At 46.5% G+C, this 20,171-nt stretch overlaps 3 protein-coding genes across 6 annotated transcripts; 2 read left to right on the top strand and 1 right to left on the bottom strand.

Moving 5' to 3' along the window:
- Window positions 1-3,530: 3,530 nt before the first annotated feature.
- LOC123155719 (beta-glucosidase 24) lies at window positions 3,531-8,387 on the top strand. Of its 3 annotated transcripts, XM_044573866.1 has the most exons (13): window positions 3,531-3,923; window positions 4,018-4,087; window positions 5,498-5,556; window positions 5,652-5,727; window positions 6,060-6,137; window positions 6,202-6,289; window positions 6,433-6,688; window positions 7,090-7,205; window positions 7,321-7,538; window positions 7,613-7,644; window positions 7,755-7,857; window positions 7,928-8,036; window positions 8,148-8,387. In XM_044573866.1, exons 1-13 carry the CDS (start codon window positions 3,792-3,794, stop codon window positions 8,314-8,316), a joined length of 1,506 nt encoding a protein of 501 aa, XP_044429801.1. In that variant the 5' UTR covers window positions 3,531-3,791; the 3' UTR covers window positions 8,317-8,387. The 3 variants fall into 3 exon arrangements, with proteins under 3 accessions (XP_044429801.1, XP_044429802.1, XP_044429803.1); XM_044573867.1 differs by lacking the exons at window positions 5,498-5,556; window positions 5,652-5,727; XM_044573868.1 differs by lacking the exons at window positions 7,755-7,857; window positions 7,928-8,036 and having other exon boundaries at window positions 3,532-3,923.
- A 653-nt stretch (window positions 8,388-9,040) lies between these two features.
- LOC123155718 (CDK5RAP3-like protein) lies at window positions 9,041-12,387 on the bottom strand. Of its 2 annotated transcripts, none has more exons than XM_044573865.1 (9): window positions 12,068-12,387; window positions 11,782-11,876; window positions 11,604-11,698; window positions 11,375-11,510; window positions 11,113-11,163; window positions 10,504-11,019; window positions 10,024-10,232; window positions 9,682-9,814; window positions 9,041-9,430 (listed from the first exon to the last, which is right to left on the bottom strand). In XM_044573865.1, the coding sequence occupies exons 1-9, from the start codon at window positions 12,261-12,263 to the stop codon at window positions 9,290-9,292; spliced, it is 1,572 nt and encodes a 523-aa protein (XP_044429800.1). In that variant the 5' UTR covers window positions 12,264-12,387; the 3' UTR covers window positions 9,041-9,289. The 2 variants fall into 2 exon arrangements, with proteins under 2 accessions (XP_044429800.1, XP_044429799.1); XM_044573864.1 differs by having other exon boundaries at window positions 11,113-11,262; window positions 12,068-12,384.
- Window positions 12,388-12,536: 149 nt separating this feature from the next.
- LOC123155721 (thioredoxin-like protein Clot) lies at window positions 12,537-13,393 on the top strand. The gene is made up of 2 exons (XM_044573869.1): window positions 12,537-12,863; window positions 12,961-13,393. Exons 1-2 carry the CDS (start codon window positions 12,719-12,721, stop codon window positions 13,206-13,208), a joined length of 393 nt encoding a protein of 130 aa, XP_044429804.1. The 5' UTR covers window positions 12,537-12,718; the 3' UTR covers window positions 13,209-13,393.
- Window positions 13,394-20,171: the final 6,778 nt, after the last annotated feature.

Here is a 20,171-nt window from a genome sequence, read left to right as displayed (position 1 = left end):
ATGGAAGGATTGTAAACTATGTGAATGTCACTATGTTACAACATTAATACAAACTTAAGTAACATGACTACGAGGAGCAAAAAAATTGTTACACATCAGGCACTTGAAAAAACACATATCATGACTACTAGGCAACATATGAGGGCATGTCAGGCAACTGCCTCACAAAACTTGAGCAAGCGTGACCTTGCACAAATGCACTAGGCAACAGATGAGGGCATGTCAGGCAACTGCCTCACAAAACTTGAGCAAGCGTGACCTTGCACAAATGCACTAGGCAACAGATGAGGGCATGTCAGGCAACTGCCTCACAAAACTTGAGCAAGCGTGACATTGCACAAATGCACTAGGTAACAGATGAGGGCATGTCAGGCAACTGACTCACAAAACTTGATCAAGCCTGACATTGCACAATGCACTAGGCAACAGATGATGGCATGCCAGGCAACTGACTCACAAAACTTGAGCAATCCTGACATTGCACAAATGCACTAGGCAACAGATGAGGGCATGTCAAGCAACTGACTCATAAAACTTGAGCAAGCCTGACAACTGAATCACAAAACTTAAGCAAAGATAGATCTGCAACAATCGTGAGCATCGTAACCCCAGCACCCAACCTCATACACACACTTTCAAAAAGGAGCCTACAGCATCAAACATTGCCTTGTTCAAACACAAATATACATTTGTTGCAATGTAAAAAAAAAGGTACTAGGCAACATATGAGAAGTTTTTGGGCAAGTCAAATCACAAAAATATGCAAAAAAAATAGAGTAGGTTCAGCAGATCTACAACCAATGCACGATAACATCTCCCTCCCTCTCCCTCCACACACCACGACACCTACTGAGCATCTTCAATTTGGCAACCCTTCGAATCCTATCTCACCAGTACCCAAACCAAAAGTAACAAGTGCTTAATCCATTCCTAATCAGTTAACCTATACATCAGTTACAGTGCTCGGTGGATCCGACAAGCCTACAAAATGGGATCGATGAACTCACCTAGGAGGTTTGCTCACAGCGATTCTGCCCTCTGCGCCAACAACAAGGCGATTATGTCCCCTCTGCGCCAACAGCACGGCGAAGGCGCGCGCATCGCTCCTCCTCTGCTGCGTCTCCGGTACTGCAGCGCCTTCCGCCCCCAACTGCTGCTACCACAGAGGCCGTTGGTGTGCTGCGATTATAGTTGTATGGCCCCGGTCGCTGCACCGACGCGCCCCCGGTCGCTTAACCCCTCCCTTCACGAAGCACAGGCTACCCCTTCCTACTCCGGCGGAAGACGGCCGCCGAATCGCCGCCACGCCGCCGGCTGCTCAGGATTTGGGGAATTTGGAAGGAATGGGATGCTCCCGGGCTCGTGCAGGAGCGATAATGGGAGGCGGTTTCGAAATGCGCCGAGATGGAAGTGGGGGGAAGAAGTGGAGGGACCCACGACCGCCTAATCACCAAACGGGCCTTGCCCTCAACGCCACGACCAGGCGACACCTGGCGCGCGCATCGATAACGGGCAGCGGTTTGCCTGGGACGCGCACGGTCTGCGCGATGCGGATCAGACGGTGCGGCAGCGTGTGTGTGCTCGGTAAGACAAAGGAGCACAGCTGCACTTTTTAGGTTTTGGGTTATTTTTATTTAAGGATGCGTGCACTGCTGGTTTGATCCATAGATCTGAGACCTTTTGGTTAGAAAAAAGGGAGGGAATGTGACGTTCCATTCAATTTGATCACTGCTCCTTGAGCTATTAATAACATCATTATTGTCCCATCTGAATCAACTCAACACAGTCGCAGCAACCAGCAAAAACGATCCAGACACCATCATGTCCTCTCCACGGAGCCAGGCGTGGCCTTCATGATTCTGCGTGAATGAATGCGTTTAACCGCAGGGGTCACGTCCTCGGTGGATGGATGGAGCCATGGAGGATACATGGAGGGCTCGACTTTAAGCTGTCACTTCGAGTCCAAATTGCAGCGCACCACCATCCATGACCTGATTTGGCAAGTACCAATGGGCCTCGAGCTCGTTCGGACCGTGGAAATTTGGGGGCTCCGAAAGATGATTTCCGTGGATGGAATGTATGAGGCGAGCTGAGCTCACTCGCTTGCTCTGCTCCGGCAGGCAAGCCGTAGTGCCGGTGCCCTACTCTAGAGGAAAAAATAAGGATTTAGATCATGGGTGCCGGCACTGTTTAAGATTTGGATAGGCGTGATTATTAATCTGTGGGAGGAGATCGTGCTTGGGTGCTGCTGCTAAGATCGGAAGGTGGCACTTTCTGCCTCCCCTAGATCGGTGACCCCGGTGCCTAGGAATGGCTGGTCTCAGGAATGTGATGCCTTTTTGTTGCTCCTTCGATGCTAAGACTAGAATTTCAATCAAATCAAACGTAGATAATATTCTTTGCACGAGAAGTTATTTGAGTATATACATAAGAAATACTCATGAGGACCGGCTTGTTTCATGCGTTCACGTCTTCTAGCTCTCATGGATGGTATCCAAATATCGCTTACCAAAAGACCCTTTATTTAGAATAGACTACATATTTTCTTATGAACAAGACATATCATTTATGGGAAACCTTTACATTCAGCCGACCGATCTTGGGTGAGCGTCCGCCGCTTCCCTGTCCGTCCGATGCGCTGTTAATCAGATGATGGAGAGCGACCCCATTTGTCTTCACGTTTCTGCAGTTGGTGCTTTGTTTCAGGAATGGGATTTGCAACTAACCAAACGGGACTAGATCCTGCAGTGCACGGACTAGGGAGGGTGACGGCGACCAAGCCGAGCGCCGCCGCCTGTACGTCGTTGCCGCCGAGCGCATCTATGTTGGGTCACCGCCTCCAAGCGCCTCCCGCTGACGAGATCCACCATGTCGGCGAGATCCGCCCTGCCGGCGAGGTCCGCCGAGATCCGCCATGTTGGTCATGGAGCTCCATGAACTTTGCGCCCTCCTGTCACCACCGATGCTGGCAGCAACCACATCACCGCACACGTACGTCAAGTCCACTACGCGCTCGGCCCTGCATCGCTGTTTGCAACAACACCTCTGGTACATGCTTTCTGCAACAACGGCGTTGTTGCGGAACGGTGGCAGCGAATGACGACTGTGCAAGTGCGCGACGTGGCCGAAGATGTTGTTGCAATTTTTGCAACAAGGGTCTTGTTGCAGAAAATTAGACGCAACAGCAGGAGATGTTGTTGCAATTTTTGCAACAAAGATCTTTTTGCATGAAATTAGAGAAGTGATTTTGCAACATGGGTCTTGTTGCGGAAAATCAAGAAGAAGACATTTTGCAACAAGAGTCTTGTTCCAAAAAATTAGAAAAGAGAAGAAACATTACAGACTACTCACATCATCGAATCAGACGGCAGGCGATGCGGCAGATCTTTGAAAAGGATCCGCCGGCGGACGTGTAGCATGGCCAGCTTAAACATATTTTCCAGCGTCGTTAAGGATTTGTTATCTTTTTCTTGAAAATCTGCAAAATAATATAGCATAAACTTTACGACTATCAGAAAGGGAGTACCAGAACCACCGAACACGTAGCGACGAAACACAGGGCTTCACCCATGGATTATTATGTGCACCAGCGATTCAGCGCGGCAAAGATTTCGCTGATGACTGTTCGCTCGGTGGCATCACTGGCGCGACTTCGTAAAGGCAACCGGGCACAATTATTTCCGTTTCTTCCACCACCCAGTTGCTCCTCAGAAACAGAAACACGCTATATATAGCCAGCCGCGGTGAGCACGTTAGCACACGGAGAGAAAGAAACCAGAGAACGCGCAGCCATGTCCCTGCTGCTCATGATCTTCTTGCTTTCCTCGACGGTGGCGGCGCGGGCCGACGCGAATCCAGGCAAGATCGCAAGGAGTCAGTTCCCCAGGGACTTCCTCTTCGGCACGGCCTCTTCGGCATACCAGGTAAGTTCTAGCACAATCTGGAGATTGCTGGAAGACAAGTTACTGGAACGAAGGAGTTGTAAGCTCTGATACGCCTTGTGTGACGCTGATGCAGTACGAAGGTGCTGCGAGGGAAGGCGGCAGAGGACCCAGCATCTGGGACGCCTTCACCCATACTCACCCAGGTCCTTGTTTCTGCTCATGCACAAGATCACACACACAGCGTTTCGTCTTTGTTTTTTAACTGGCCTTAATTTGTCATAAACAAGCTAATGCATTCCTATTCTATCATTTTCCGTATCGTTGCGACTATTTACCAAGATGGCTGGTAATTTACAAAAGTAAACGTCACACTAATCAGGGTACATGACATGATATGGCTGGTAATTTGTAAAAGTGAACGTCACAGCTTGCCTCCTGGGCCTAGCCTACCAGCAGTCGAGCACACAAAATGAAGAGCTTCTAACCCTTCGTCCCACTTCCGAAGACAACTAACTATGAACAGCTGAACAAACTCAGCATAAAACTGAGAGAGGTTAATCACTTGAAATTTCTCACACGCACAAAAAATACCCCTTCTATCTCAAAATGTAAGATGTTTTTTGACACTATCAGGAAGTACTTGCCACTCGAGTTCCAAACAAGCAGGCAAAATTGATGATTTTCGAATGAACAAGCAAATATAACCTACTAGCATAGTATAATGCCACTTTTTTAGCGGGTCCGGTCCACTTCTTTAAAGAATACTAGTTAAGTGATTTCTTGAGCATACCATGTGAATATAACCTTAAATGGAAAAAACATTGATATAACATGCGGGCCTGATTTATAGGATTTGAAAGTACTCCTCATACAAAAGCACATCTAATTAGGATTTAAAAGTGGTCTTCAGCCCCCTGGTCAACTGATCTGCAAGGAACCAAAGGTGATTCATTATTCAGAAAGGTCACAGGCTCATAGCTTGTAAAGGGGCACCAATGTTCATACGCACCTACCAACAAGCACAGCAAAAGACAAAAGCAAGCCCAAAGGAAAAAAAAGGCGATTTGAACGTCTAATGGTTTAAACAATCACTCTTCTTACACCATATTTCAGTTAGCTCATGTGAAAATAGCAACAAAAAAGACTATTTTTTGGCTTTGGCTCACTGCTGTGCCCCTTAGAGAGCATCTGCACCCTTAGCAGCCATACTTTGGACGCTAAGATAGACACATCAGTTTTCTATCTACAGTTACATCTTTAAGCTTCATTTGCCATATCTCCTAGCACCACCTGTAGGTGTTAAGGACCCAAAAAAATCATTTACACTAAACGATATACATGAACTGATTTAAATAACTTTTTAGCTTTGTACTGAATGCTAAGCTTAGCGCTGCCGGCAAGCATTTTGATCTTAGCGCCTATCCTCATATCCCTTAGCATTGATGCTGGCCAGTGTCTCACCTTTAGCATCTGCTCCATAACTCAAGACGGTTTACCTATGCATGAAAGAAGTGCTTCCATAATCTCAATGAAAGAAGTACTTCATTCATGTTCAGAGTTTCAGACTAGCTATGGTGATTTGTAATCAAAGTTTCTCTAATTTCTAAATTCAGAAAAGATAGCAAATGGAAGCAATGGAGACGTAGCAATAGACTCCTACCACCGGTACAAGGTAGTGCTTATACTGATTATGCTAACTAGTGACCACTAATATATATTCACCCCAATGCCTAATACTATCAGGTGTCATCCACCTTGTTTGTGTAGGACGATGTCAACATCATGAAGGATTTGGGCTTTAATGCCTATAGATTTTCTCTTTCTTGGTCACGTATTCTGCCTAGTAAGTATTCTCATAACCTTTATTCTGCCTAGTAAGTATTCTCTTAGCCTTTTACAGTTTTCTTATACATGTAGGGCTTATATTCTCGGCTAATGGTAAAAGAATCTTCATGACCTTATAGTTAAATACACTCCAGATGTGAAGTGCGCAACTAATCCCACACGTTTTGAACAGCCAGCTAACCATTCGTTACTACAGCTAAAACATGCAAACCTTTCTCACTGATATGCACCGAAACCCTGACACACTTCTAACTGAGAATCGATCTAGATTAACAAGAAATAGATATTGATCACAATCAACTAGCTCATGCAATGGTACCATGGGTACAGGTGGGAAATTGAGTGGAGGGGTCAACATGGAAGGAATCAATTACTACAACAATCTCATCGATAAACTCATTTCGGAAGGTAAAAGTTGTTTTTCTGGTATTATTATGTGTTTGCATCCTATAACGTCTAACCAACAATGCAGGTATTGAACCATTTGTGACCCTTTTTCACTGGGACTCCCCGCAAGTATTAGAACAGCAGTATGGTGGCTTCTTAAGCCAGCTTATTGTGTAAGTAAAACATGACCTATACACTCATGAATATTTGTTCATGGATCCAAACTCATTACTCTGATCAACAACAAGAAACAAGATGATATTCTAAGAAAAAGAAAACAAAACTGAACTTATTCAAGCTGTGCCAACATTATCAGGGAAGATTTCAAGGACTATGCCAGCATCTGCTTCAGGGAGTTTGGTGACAGGGTAAAGTACTGGATAACATTCAACGAGCCTTGGAGTTTCAGTATTGGTGGCTATTCTAGTGGTACATACGCACCTGGTAGATGCTCTTCTTCGGCAAAGCCAGGTTGTAGCATGGGAGACTCGGGAAGGGAACCTTATATAGTAGCTCATAATCAACTTCTGGCTCATGCAGCAGCAGTTCAAGTGTACAGAGACAAATACCAGGTACGAGTTGGATTTCTTCACTGTGGTTATTTTCAGCAACAAAATACAGGTGAAGAACTATGGTAAATAGATTAAAACACATTCTAGCATGTGAACAGTATCTACAGTATTAGCATAAATCTTCTAACATATGGCCATATGAGGTTCCTCGCAATAGAACCAAGACACCAGAAACATTGCCTACACAATCTACTCTCAGAAGTAAGGACCGGCAGCTTTCGATGTATACAAAACTGTCAGTTGCCACAGATCTTCTAGTTAATATCGATCATGCAAAATACAATGGTAGTATCTCCTAACAGGAACAAGGAAAGTCTAAATAGTTTTAATTACCAAACATCCATACATTTTGTCAGCTTGTTATTTTACAGTGATAAATCAATTAGTCATTAATCACACAGATAGAGCAAAAAGGGAAGATCAGCATTACAATAGTTAGTAATTGGATAATTCCCTACTCAAATTCCAAAGAAGACAAGGATGCTTCCAAGCGTGCATTGGACTTCATGTATGGATGGTGAGTTCAGTAAATCCAACATGTGCTTCAGGTTTATCCATGAAGTTTCAAGCCACTGCAATTGGCAAATTATTGTAATTTTCTTATTCACATAACTCATTCATAAATTGAACAGGTTCATGGATCCCTTAACCAAGGGACATTATCCACTCAGCATGAAAACACTTGTTGGTAGCAGATTACCAAAATTCACAAAAGAGCAGGCAAGGGCTGTAAAAGGATCATTTGATTTCATTGGCCTTAATTACTATTCAGCAAGATATGCTCGGAATACTAAACACAACAGCAATACTAAAGAAAGCTACAGTACTGATTCACAAACTGATCAAAGAGGTATGTAAGCTATCTGATCTTTATTCTGCTTTCGAATAGGTCAGGTGAGCTAATAGTTTCTCCGCATGCAACAGTGGAAAGAAATGGAACGTATATTGGCCCAAAGGTATGACTTGCTCATATGACTTGCTCACAGATATATCATCTTTATTCATGTTGGACATTTGTAACCCGGTCTAGTTTTATATTATTCAACGGAAATATATTTGTCTCCAGGCTGGCTCTTCTTGGCTCTATATCTATCCAAGAGGAATAGAAGAACTATTGCTATATACCAAGAAGACATATAACAACCCTACTATCTACATCACAGAAAATGGTAGAAAAGCATAACTGCAAACAATGCCAATTTGCTCCACTGCTTACTTGAAGAAACACTCATATTGCAGGTGTTGATGAAATTAACAATGAAAATTTACCTCTTCAAGAAGCCTTAATTGACAATACCAGAATAGAATTCTACCAGCAACACATATTCTATGTTCAAAGAGCCCTAAAGTAAGTTTGAAGATTGACTACATGTAGATAATTAGATTCGTTAGTAACTAATATCACAATGCTTTAACTCGATTTATGCCAAAACAATTGAGTATCTGCATGACATGTCAGGCAAGGAGTTGACGTGCGAGGATACTTTGCGTGGTCGCTATTTGACAACTTCGAGTGGGTGGATGGCTATAGTGTTCGGTTTGGTCTTAACTACATCAATTACAAGGATGGTCTGAAACGATATCCAAAGCGATCAAGCCAATGGTTTCAAAAGTTTCTTCATCACTAAAATTTGTATTGTATAAGCCTAACTTTTTATGTAGTAACAGTGTCAGCATATGGATACATCTTATTGTGATAGCTAGCATTCATCAGTATAATATACTAGTGCCTGTTCGGAACCTCTCCGGTCATGAAATTTCGCTCCGCGCGAGGAGCTCGGTTTGAGCCACTCCCTGCAATTGTGCTGCCGCTCCCTCCGCTCCGGGAGCTGCAGTTGTGGAGCGGAGAGGATTCGAACAGGGCCATAGTATGGGTGACTTCATTGTAATTTCAGGAACATGCTACTGTTTCCAATGTAATAACATTTAAGTAAGGGATAACAGATGTAGTCGCCTTGATCGCATACCAATTTAAAAACGTATTGGAATGAAAACATGGCATTTGCAAGCACTAAACAAGCAATAGATGTTCCAGTTGCTTCCAGTAAATCACAGCATAGCAATAATTTAGCACTGAAATCAGGCCTTATCATTTGCTACTTAGGTCATATAAATACTTATGTTGGGTGAGCAATCAAATACCAGCTAGCATTTTTTAGGAACTTGATTGAAATGATTGATAAAATTGAACTTTTTGAAACCACGTGACATTATTCACCGGCAAAGTTAACTGCATTCTATACTGCACTCATGTTGTGTTTCTAGTGCCCTATTATGTAGACTGATGAGCATATTCATAAGACTGGGTCCGATATTCAAAATGCAATTAAAGCCATACATAGTTTAAGAAGATTTACGGCAGCAAAATCATCGCAAGAACAAGGACTATACGTTGCAAAAGTATATACCATAAGATATTCAACCTGCTTTACATACTCCCTCCGTCCCCAAATTCTTGTCTTAGATTTGTCTAAATACGGATGTATCAAGTCATGTTTTAGTATTAGACACATCCGTATCTAGACGAATCTAAGATAAGAATTTTGGGACGGAGGGAGTATCATTTATTTTGGTTCAGGGACGAAAGTACAATCAATCAAATCACCCAGCTAACTGACTAACACTTGAACTCAGTAAATTATTAATCTCTCCAATTATATGCACTGGTCTGCTATCGAACATAGATGAAAGCGTTGCCTCACAGAGCTTCTTTAGTTCCCTTGTTTTTGCAATTGCTGCCTCCTAACATTAGAAAGGAAATTGTTAACATACAGGTTGAGTACAGAAAGTACAAGGAAAGTAATAGTGTTTGGATGCCCATATGGACCAAAAACTAGTCCTTCAGCAAATTTAGATTAGAAGTAAGAATGCAGTTGTTCACAAGACCACTTTGGATGGAAAGCTTTTAGGGTAAGTGACGTAAGTGCGGAGCACTGAGAACAATAATATGCATGTAATCAAACGCTATGATAGGAAAAAAAAATGTCACGTACTTGCTTCGGCCAGGATGATGATAGTGCATTTTGCAGCTCCATACGCTTAACTGATAAATCACCTAAGCCTTCTCGCAGTTTCACCTCATGATGTTTCTTTTCCTCTAAGGTTGACACCAATCTCTCCAAAAACCTTGGAACAGCAAAGGAAGCAATGTCAGTTAAGGAAATGTTAGAAGGAATATGTATTTGTTAGGGAAAACTGTGTTAATATGAGCCTTCAAGACAACGCTACGAGGAATAATAAGTACATAGCAGCAAGGGAAGACACACAAGTCAGTACCATTTGTTTAGGTATATAGGATAAACAAGAGTGTGAACTTTCAGGTTAAACCTTCTTACCTTTTAGAGTTGAGGATCATTATAAGGTCAAGAGTTTTCTGGTTGGTGAGCAGAGAGATTGCTGAGGAAACTTCTACAAGCATATTCTCCAAACGTTCAGGAGCATACTGTTGGAGAACGAAAGGTGAGACTGCTTGCACCTGATGCTGTAGAGATGATGTATCAGCATTTCTCATCTCCGCTGAGCGCAGGATCAAAAATGATTTTACCTGTTTCAAGTGTCAGAAATCATGAGCTAACCTCGGACAAAAAGAAGAAGCTAAAATATTGGTTATTTTGCTTATTACTAAAAAGGGACAGGTTGGCAAAGCAGCCTTGTACAAGTGCAATAACAATACTATCATCGTGATTACTTAAAGAGAGAACTTTGATATACAAAACATAAGGCCTTAGAATGGATAATTGTTGTAATTATACAACATGCATCTAAAGCATTTACACTTATAAGGTCTAGAAGGGGGCATTAAAAATGTCAAATACCTCAAGTAAATCATCCAGGATATTATTTCTGTACTCCTTCTCCAGTAACTGACTTCTTTCCTCAGTTAAACATTCATATTGCCCTGATTCAGTTGGGGCGTTCTCGACAGTAGCACTTTCTTCAGGATTATCAGTTGAGATGTCCCAGCAAATCTGATTCTCAGATGTATCGCACGTAAGGCCTTCTTTGTCTGCAGATGGATAGGCTGAAGCACCAACACCATAATTTTCAGAGCCTGCCAACTCTATATTGGCATCAATAATTTCATAAGACCCAAAACCATTGCCAGATTCTTCCACAGGTTGTTCCACCGCACCAATGTCCCAGTCAATACCATTATTATCCACTGAAATGTCCCAATCAATATCATCTGCAGGAACATTAGAGTCGATGGGTTCTCCTCCGTCCATTGCTGTTCCAAGTGAATTCTGCACCTCTTTACATACTGAGACATGCAGGGAAGGAGGATTAGCTTGCAACTGTTTCAGATTGTGTACCACAGACTTGTAGTTCTCCTAAATCAATAAACACAGGGTTAAAATTCATAGGAGTTGTATAGCAATTTCCAGAACCAATATCTGTTATGTTCCTCGTAATACTGGCTATACCTTATCCTCTGTATGGCAGTCCCTAACAAAAGTTGTATAGTACTCCATGGCCTGTGAGACAGTATCACTGTTCAGGACTTCCAAGATTTTGCTAAATGTTGATGGAAGTGTTTTTGCAGATTCTATCAGTTCTTGCCGCACATCTATCCCCTACAGATAAAAATCAAAGCAAGCAGCACATGAATACAACACAGTAAGCAACAATACCAACACCCATAAACCCAAAAGGCCAAAAGAGTTTCTCTCAGATAGAGAAGCTAACCTGCAGACCAAGCTCCTGGCAAGCTTCCGCATACCTAGTTGCTGAAAGAGCAGCAAGTCGCTTAATGTCAGCCTCCCTGCGGTCCAGTTCTGCTAGCTGCTGCTGAGTCTTCTGCATCTGTTTCCTCTGATATGGTCTTGAGGTAGCCAAAGAACGGATTAAAGTTAAATATGAAGATGCTAGGCTAAGCACAAGAATAAAAACGAGAGATCAAGGAAAGGCTTAGTACATGTCATAGTTCACATTCTGGACCATGATCTGAGCTGCCTCTCCAAGAAAAACATGATCCTTCTCATAAGCTTTAACAATCGACTCCCATTCGCCCTATCACATTTGCATCAAAACATATGTCAGTCCCGACACTCTCGCAGATACATTTATCTAAACAACAAACTAGTAATTCGTACCGCGGAGCCTGTCAGGCGGCCAAAAATGTTCCTGCTATCAGTGTTGGATTCCAGGAGTATGCTGTATATCTTCTTCGCTTCAAGGTACCCAATTTCTACCGGACGAAAGGAGAACACAGGTACAGAATTAGATTCCACGCACACATAATTATTACTAGTGGACTGCGGACCTAAAGAGGCTTGTTGTAGAAGCAAGTGGACGAGGGTTTTGCCGTGGGGATTTCGCCAAACTTAAACAGAAGCTGCGCAACCGAACCGAGGGCTAAGCCTGAGAGGGAGGAGTTACCTTCGAGCTCGAGGGTTTGGAGGTAGGGGTCGAGGTCCCGCGGGAGGGAGGAGAAGGCGGCGGCGAGGCGGGAGCGGATGGCGGCGAGGCGCTTCCGCCAGTCCTGCGGCACCCGCTTGCGGTCGACCAGCCACTCCTGCAGGCGGGCGAAGGCGATGTCGATGGGGAGGCTGCGGATCTCCGCCGGGTCGCGCATGACGGCCGCCGGGTCGGCGGATCGACGGCGGGGGGAGGGGGCGGGACGCCGGCCGGAGCTTTTCGGGAAGAAGATGGGGACGAAAGTATGGACTGCGAGTCTGATTTTTTTTAGTGGAGCGAGTCTGATTTGCAGCCTTGCAGACTTTGGTTTACGGGAAGCTAGTGGGCCAGATTAGTGGTCTCGGGTCTGTTCTGCTTATGCTGATGGGCTGCCGCTGGGCCGGCCGGAGGACCAGATTCCGGCTCGCGTAGACGGCACGCGGGGGCGAGGTGTGGGTCCATCCGTCAGTGAGACAGAGACGGAGGAGAATCCGAAGAAATAAATATTCAGGGCACGCCATCCCGTAGAGCGCGGTAATAAAGAGTCGGCCGTCTTCTTTCCTCGGACTCCCCCGCAATCCCCATCTTCCCCTCCAAGCTTTCCAATCTTCCTTCTCGCCTGCCGCTGCCGAGATGACGGTGGAGAAGGTCGACGCGACGGTGGCCGACTTCGACGGCCACTTCGAAAAGCTCTTCGCCGGCGACGATGGCGGCAAGCTGAAGCTGCTGCTCTTCCTCGCCGACCGGGAGCCGTCCTCCTCCCTCACCTGGTGCCCCGGTAACCTACCTATCCCCTTCCCTAAGTATACTAGTATCAAATTAAACACGACTCCTGCTGGCTGATCCAAAAGCGGATTCGGGCGGCGTGCGTGCAGACTGCAACGTGGCGGAGCCGGTGATCTACGAGAAGCTGGAGTCGGTGGGCAAGGACGTGGTGCTCCTGCGCGCGTTCGTCGGCGACAAGCCCACGTGGAGGGACCCGGCCCACCCGTGGAGGGTGGACCCGCGGTTCGCGCTCAAGGGCGTGCCGACGCTGCTGCGGTGGGACAAGGGCGCCGCCGCGGGGCGCCTCGAGGACGACGAGGCCAACGTCGGGGACAAGATCGACGCCCTGCTCAATTGAGTTAGTTATCATGTGCTGACGGCTATCTCGTCTGCTTAATCCGAGTGCCAAGAGAATGCTTTTGGCGGCAGATGTTATCTACTATCTGAAGTGTGCTCTTCTTGTAACCAGTCAGTCTCAGTCATGAACCAAATAAAACAGGGGAACGCGTAAACACAATGTCTACTAGTTTTTGTCTCCCGAAACAGCACATCATTTGGGGCAAGATCAGAGTAGTTGTTGATTCCTGTAACCAATTGTGCAGCGTCAGTTTCCACAATGGCATCTGATGCCCAACTCCTGAGGACTCTCCATGGCATGGATGCATGCCTCTGCTTCAGTCCGTAGAGTACTAGGCCCCAACGACCATCAGAAGATTCAGGATTAAAACACCCATGAGAGTTGATTTTGAGCACACCCGGTGCTGGTTTTTCCCCACGCATGATCAGCCACATAATTTATTCACTGCTCATTGGTCGTTCCTCTCCTACAGGCTTCCTTTGATCATGCAAAGATGCGCAGGTATATTTGGGATACATGTATTTGGTAGTCTAGAATTTGTAATCCGTTTCCTACCTTATTTTCAGGAGAGGCTTCTTGCTCTTCAAATACTCAATATATACTCGCCTTCGAGGCTCAATAATATATCCAACAACTATTCCATCAAATCCCTCTCTAGTCGTCACCCGCCGCTTTCGCCCCGCACCGCCCATGAGGCGGTCGGCCTCCTTGACCTGATGCCTTAGAGAGTCTTTGATCCCGAGCCCTTATTCCGGGGTTTTTTTTTTGCTATCTCGCCGGTCATTTTGATCGGCGTTTTTTTTGGTTTTTCGATCTATGCTTAATCGGTTTGCGTCGCCCATCGCCGCCATCGACACCCACAAGCCTCTACTCCAACACCGGTGCGACCGGCCGACTTCTTCTGCGACCTGGCGGCCTCGCGCGACAGGCGGCTCCTCACGGCTGTCGTCTGCATGCCGATCCGCCCGCCGATCTACGTCGGCCGTCACCGTCCTGCTCCGACCGGGACACCTGCATCGCCCTGACCCGATGGCCTCACGCCATGCGGCAGCCCAACATAGTCGTCGTTCGCGCGCCGGCCCGCCCATCGATCCACGCCACCCGCCTCTGTCCCGTCTGCACAGCGGCCTTGCGGACTGCCTCGCCAACCTCGTCCCGGCTGCATCAGGCTCATCGAGTGCCTCCGCTTGGGTGCCACTGCTCCCTTGGTCGCTCGGGCCTCGTTGCTCGGGCATCGGCGCTGCTTTGGTAGCCCGGGTGCAGGTGCTGACGCGCTCGTCCGCATGATGTCCCACGCCGTCCGTTGTCGTCGGCTTCATCTCGGACTTCGCCACCACCCCGCATCCACACGCGCGATCGGCTTGATCACCCGCTCGCCGTCGTGATCCACCCCATCTACGCCGCGCGCCCGGCCTGGCTTGTCGGTTGCGCGCGCCTCCGCAGGTCCCGTGAAGATCGTCCCCGAGTTTAGCGCGCCCCTCCATAGATCGAGCAATGGGCTGCCGCTGCGTCGCCCCATCGAGTCGCAGCGCCGCCGCCCCATAGTTCTCCCCGCGGTTGCATCGACCTGCGTGCTGCCGCGGTTGTAGTGCCACGGCCCGCGGTCTACCGTCGCCCCGAGGATGTCCGTTCCAGGCCATCTCCATGGCTGCACCGACCCTCGCGCTGCTGCTGCGTCGCCCCATCGGGCCGTAGCGAGCGTGGCACGCGGTCTCCACCGCCGCCCGAGGTCGTCCCCGCGGCTGCATCGACTCGTGCGCCGCTGTTACGTCGCCCCTTCAGGCCACCACGCCACAACCCGTGGTCCCGGCCGCTGCCCCGAGGTCTTTCCACCGTCGCCCCGACCCACCTCCTGCCGCTGCATCGCCCCTTCGAGCTGTAGCGTCGCGGCACGCGGTCCACTCCGACGTCCCAGTGCGTCGACCTCCCATGGTATGCACCGCACCGCCTCCTTCGGCGTGGGAACGCCACCGTCCGCGCCGGTCTTCGTCACGCTGTCGGGTTCCTTGCCTACTTTGAGCACTGATGTCTGCTATGCAACCTTCTTCTTGTAAACTCGTGTTGGGCCTCCAAGCGCAGAGTTTTGTAGGACAGTAGCAAATTTTCCTCAAGCGGATGACCAAGGTTTGTCAATCCATGGAAGGTGTAGGATGGAGATGGTCTCTCTCAAACAACCCTGCAACCAAATAACAAAGAGTCTCTTGTATCCCCAACACACCCAATACAATGGTAAATTGTAGAGGTGCACTATTCGGTGAAAAGATTGGGATACAAGTGTAATATGGGTAGTATATATAGGTTTTTGTAATCTGAAAATATAAAAAACAGCAAGGTAACTAGTAACAAAAGTAAGCAAAAACGGTATTGCAATGCTTGGAAACAAGGCCCAGGGTTCATATTTTCACTAGTGCAAGTTCTCCCAACAATGGTAACATAATTAGATCATATGACAATCCCTCAACATGCGACAAAAGTCACTCCAAAGTTCCTATTGCGGAGAACATAAGATGAAATTGCTTGTAGGGTACGAAATCACCTCAAAGTTATTATTTCCGATCAATCCATTGGGCTATTCCTATAAGTGTCACAAACAGCCCTAGAGTTTGTACTAAAATAACATCATATGGCACACATCAATCAACCCTAATGTCACCTAGATACTTCAATGTCACCACAAGTATTCGTGGGTCAATTCTACGAGGTGCATCAAACAACTTCAGATTCATAATATTCAATCCAACACAAAGAACTTCAAAGAGTGCCCCAAGATTCCTACCAGAGAAACAAGGACGAAAACATGCATCAACCCCTATGTATAGATTACCCCAATGTCATCTCGGGAATCCGCGAGTTGAGTATCAAAACATACATCAAGTGAATAAATAGAACACCCCATTGTCACCATGGGTATCCCACGCAAGACATACATCAAGTGTTCTCAAATCCATAATAGTATTCAATCTGATAGTAGTGAAACCTCAAAGGTAAAACTTAACTCATCACAAGAAGGTAGAGGGGGAGTGATGTCTACTACACAACCTTCTTCTTGTAGACGTTGTTGGGCCTCCAAGTGCAGAGGTTTGTAGGACAGTAGCAAATTTCCCTCAAGTGGATGACCTAAGGTTTATCAATCTGTGGGAGGCGTAGGTTGAAGATGGTCTCTCTCAAACAACCCTGCAACCAAATAACAAAGAGTCTCTTGTGTCCCCAACACACCCAATACAATGATAAATTGTATAGGTGCACTAGTTCGGCGAAGAGATGGTGATACGCGTACAATATGGATGGTAGATATAGGTTTTTGTAATCTGAAAATATAAAAACAGCAAGGTAACTAATGATAAAAGTGAGCACAAACGGTATTGCAATGCTAGGAAACAAGTAAGGTTTATACTTTCACTAGTGTAAGTTCTCTCAACAATAATAACATAACTGGATCATATAACTATCCCTCAACATGCAACAAAGAGTCACTCCAAAGTCACTAATAACGGAGAACAAACGAAAAGATTATTGTAGGGTACGGAACCACCTCAAAGTTATTCTTTCTGATCGATCTGTCATAGAGTTCATACTAGAATAACACCTTAAGACACAAATCAACCAAAACCCTAATGTCACCTAGATACTCCAATGTCACCTCAAGTATCCATGGGCATGATTATACGATATGCATCACACAATCTCAGATTCATCTATTCAACCAACACAAAGTACTTCAAAGAGTGCCCCAAAGTTTCTACCGGAGAGTCAAGACAAAAACGTGTGCCAACCCCTATGCATAAGTTCACAAGGTCACTGAACCCGCAAGTTGATCACCAAAACGTACATCAAGTAGATCACGTGAATATCCCATTGTCACCATAGATAAGCACATGCAAGACATACATCAAGTGTTCTCAAATCCTTAAAGACTCAATCCGATAAGATAACTTCAAAGGGAAAACTCGATCCATTACAAGAGAGTAGAAGGGGAGAAACATCATAAGATCCAACTATAATAGCAAAGCTCGTGATACATCAAGATCGTGCCAAATCAAAAACAAGAGAGTGAGAGAGATCAAACACATAGCTATTGGTACATACCCTCAGCCCCAAGGGTGAACTACTCCCTCCTCGTCATGGAGAGCACCGGGATGATGAAGACGGCCACTGGTGAGGGATCCCCCCCTCCGGCAGGGTGCCGGAATAGGGCCCCGATTGGTTTTTGGTGGCTATAGAGGCTTGCAGCGGCGGAACTCCCGATATATTGTGCTCCTCGATGTTTTTAGGGTATATGGATATATATAGGTGAAAGAAGTCGGTCAGGGGAGCCACGAGAGGCCCACGAGGGTGGGGGCGCGCCCCTGACCCTCGTGGCCACCTCGAAACTTCTCTGACGTCTATTCCAAGTCTCCTGGATTGCTTCCATTCCAAAAATAACTCTCCCGAAGGTTTCATTCCATTTGGACCCCGTTTGATATTCCTTTTCTTCGAAACACTGAAATAGGCAAGAAAACATCAATTTGGGCTGGGCCTCCGGTTAATAGGTTAGTCCCAAAAATAGTATAAAAGTGCTTAGTGAAGCCCATAAACATCCAAAACAGATAATATAATAGCATGAATACTTCGTAAATTATAGATACGTTGGAGACGTATCAGGGAGAAACACCATATGATCCAACTATAGTAACAAAGCTCACGGTACATCAAGATCGTGCAAAATCAATAACACGAGAGAGAGAGAGAGAGAGAGAGAGAGAGATCAAACACATAGCTACTGGTACATACCCTCAGCCCCAAGGGTGAACTACTCCCTCCTCGTCATGGAGAGCGCTGGGATGATGAAGATGGCCATCGGTGATGGTTTCCCCCTCCGGCAGGGTGTCGGAACCGGCTCCAGATTGGTTTTGTGTGGCTATAGAGGCTTGCAGCGGCGGAACTCCCGATCTAGATTTCTTTTTGGTGGTTTATGTATTTATAGGAATTTTTGGCATCAGTTTCACGTCAGGGGGGTCCACGAGGCGACGACAAGGCAGGGGGCGCGCCCTCCAGCCTTGTGGATGCCTCGTGGCTCCTCTGGTCCATCTCCAATACTCAGTGGGCTTCTTCTAGTCCATAAAAAATCATCGTAAAGTTTCAGCTCGTTTGGACTCCGTTTGATATTCCTTTTCTGTACAACTCAAAAACAAGGAAAAAACAGAAACTGGCACTGGGCTCTAGGTTAATAAGTTTGTTTCAAAAATAATATAAAATAGCACATAAATGCATATAAAACATCCAAGATGGATAATATAATAGCATAGAACAATAAAAAAATTATAAATACGTTGGAGACATATCAAGCACCCCCGTCGCGCTCCTAACTTAGCCTCCGCCGCCGATCTTCTTCGGCCGTCGCCACTGCTACCCCCGTAGCTCTTTGTCACGCTGTTGGGTTCCTCGCCTACTTCGAGCACCGCCACCGCGCTCCTAACCTAGCCGCCGCCGCCATCGCTGCTCTTCTTTGGCCGCCACCGCCGCTACCTCTGTAGCCGCTGTCGCCGGTCCATCCCCTTCGTCTTCATCCAGCACCAGCCTGTCGCCAACATCGTCATCATCTACCCCGACCGCTTCCTCTACTCTGACAACTGCGGGCGACATTGGACACACGCCGATTGGCACCACAACCGTTGTCGGGTTTCCTTCTCTGTTGGCCCCTCTGACTCCTCGACATGGCGTACAACTCGTGCAGGTCCCTCGTCTACGCCTGCCCGGTGCTGGCAACACCAATGCGTGCCTTCATCCATGATGTGTCCCCGGGCCCGGCAAGCCTGGTGTGGTGCTTCGTCAACTTTGTCTTTGACTGTGTTCGCATGCCCGGTGCTGGCAACACCGATGCGTGCCTTCGTCTATGACGTGTCTCCGGTTTTGGCACACCCGGTGCGATGCCTCGTCAACACCATCCTCCTTCCAGCGCACCACTACCTCGACACCATTGTGCCCATGACTAACTCGGCGCCTCCTTGCGCCCGCGGCTCCATGGTGACTCCCTCGACACCTGCTACCCTGACTCGACATCGACCACGATGTTCTTCGCACGTCTACCTCGGCCACGACTACACCACCCTATGCTCTCGGCTACCTCGACATCGGCATAAAGGGCTATCATCCGCTTGAGCAACTCGTCGACTTCCTTTACAGTCAACGCGCCCGTGATGCGACACCGTCCATGATGCTCCCGCTACGACTGCGGGGGGATGTCAGCCCGTTGGCTGCTATTCTCTCCATTCTTACCGTCCGCACGCTACCGCTACGTCTGCGGGAGTGTTAGAGATATATTTGGGATACATATATTTTTTTGAACCTCGGATACATGTATTTGGTAGTCTAGGATTTGTAATCCGTCTCCTACCTTATCTTCAAGAGAGGCTTCTTGCCCTCCAAGTCTTTGTTGGAAATATGCCCTAGAGGCAATAATAAAAGCATTATTATTGTATTTCCTTGTTCATGATAATTGTCTTTATTCATGCTATAATTGTGTTATCCGGAAATCGTAATGCATGTGTGAATAACAGACACCAACATGTCCCTAGTGAGCTTCTAGTTGACTAGCTCGTTGATCAACAGATAGTCATGGTTTCCTGACTATGGACACTGGATGTCATTGATAACGAGATCACATCATTGGGAGAATGATGTGATGGACGAGACCCAATCCTAAACATAGCACAAGATCGTATAGTTCGTTTGCTAGAGTTTTGCAATGTCAAAGTATCTTTTCCTTAGACCATGAGATCGTGTAACTCCCGGATACCGTAGGAGTGCTTTGGGTATGCCAAACGTCACAACGTAACTGGGTGACTATAAAGGTAGACTACGGGTATCTCCGAAAGTGTCTGTTGGGTGACATGGATCAAGACTGGGATTTGTCACTCCGTATGACGGAGAGGTATCACTGGGCCCACTCGGTAATGCATCATCATAATGAGCTCAGAGTGACCA

Source organism: Triticum aestivum, chromosome 7B, assembly GCF_018294505.1.
Source record: "Triticum aestivum cultivar Chinese Spring chromosome 7B, IWGSC CS RefSeq v2.1, whole genome shotgun sequence".
Taxonomy (NCBI): domain Eukaryota; kingdom Viridiplantae; phylum Streptophyta; class Magnoliopsida; order Poales; family Poaceae; genus Triticum; species Triticum aestivum.
Note: the sequence above shows the minus strand (reverse complement) of the source record. Positions and strands in the feature narration are given on the sequence as shown.

Bases quoted from the DNA above. Each gene is read 5' to 3' on its own strand.
- LOC123155719 (XM_044573866.1), top strand. From the start codon at position 3,792: ATGTCCCTGCTGCTCATGATCTTCTTGCTTTCCTCGACGGTGGCGGCG. The intron at 6,138-6,201 runs GTAAAAGTTGTT...CCAACAATGCAG, and splicing joins CGATAAACTCATTTCGGAAG to GTATTGAACCATTTGTGACC. The intron at 7,539-7,612 runs GTATGTAAGCTA...CGCATGCAACAG, and splicing joins TTCACAAACTGATCAAAGAG to TGGAAAGAAATGGAACGTAT.
- LOC123155718 (XM_044573864.1), bottom strand. From the start codon at position 12,263: ATGCGCGACCCGGCGGAGATCCGCAGCCTCCCCATCGACATCGCCTTC. The intron at 11,877-12,067 runs GTAACTCCTCCC...TTCGTCCGGTAG, and splicing joins CCAAACCCTCGAGCTCGAAG to AAATTGGGTACCTTGAAGCG. The intron at 10,233-10,503 runs GTATTTGACATT...CACTTGAAACAG, and splicing joins TCCTGGATGATTTACTTGAG to GTAAAATCATTTTTGATCCT.
- LOC123155721 (XM_044573869.1), top strand. From the start codon at position 12,719: ATGACGGTGGAGAAGGTCGACGCGACGGTGGCCGACTTCGACGGCCAC. The intron at 12,864-12,960 runs GTAACCTACCTA...GCGTGCGTGCAG, and splicing joins CTCCCTCACCTGGTGCCCCG to ACTGCAACGTGGCGGAGCCG.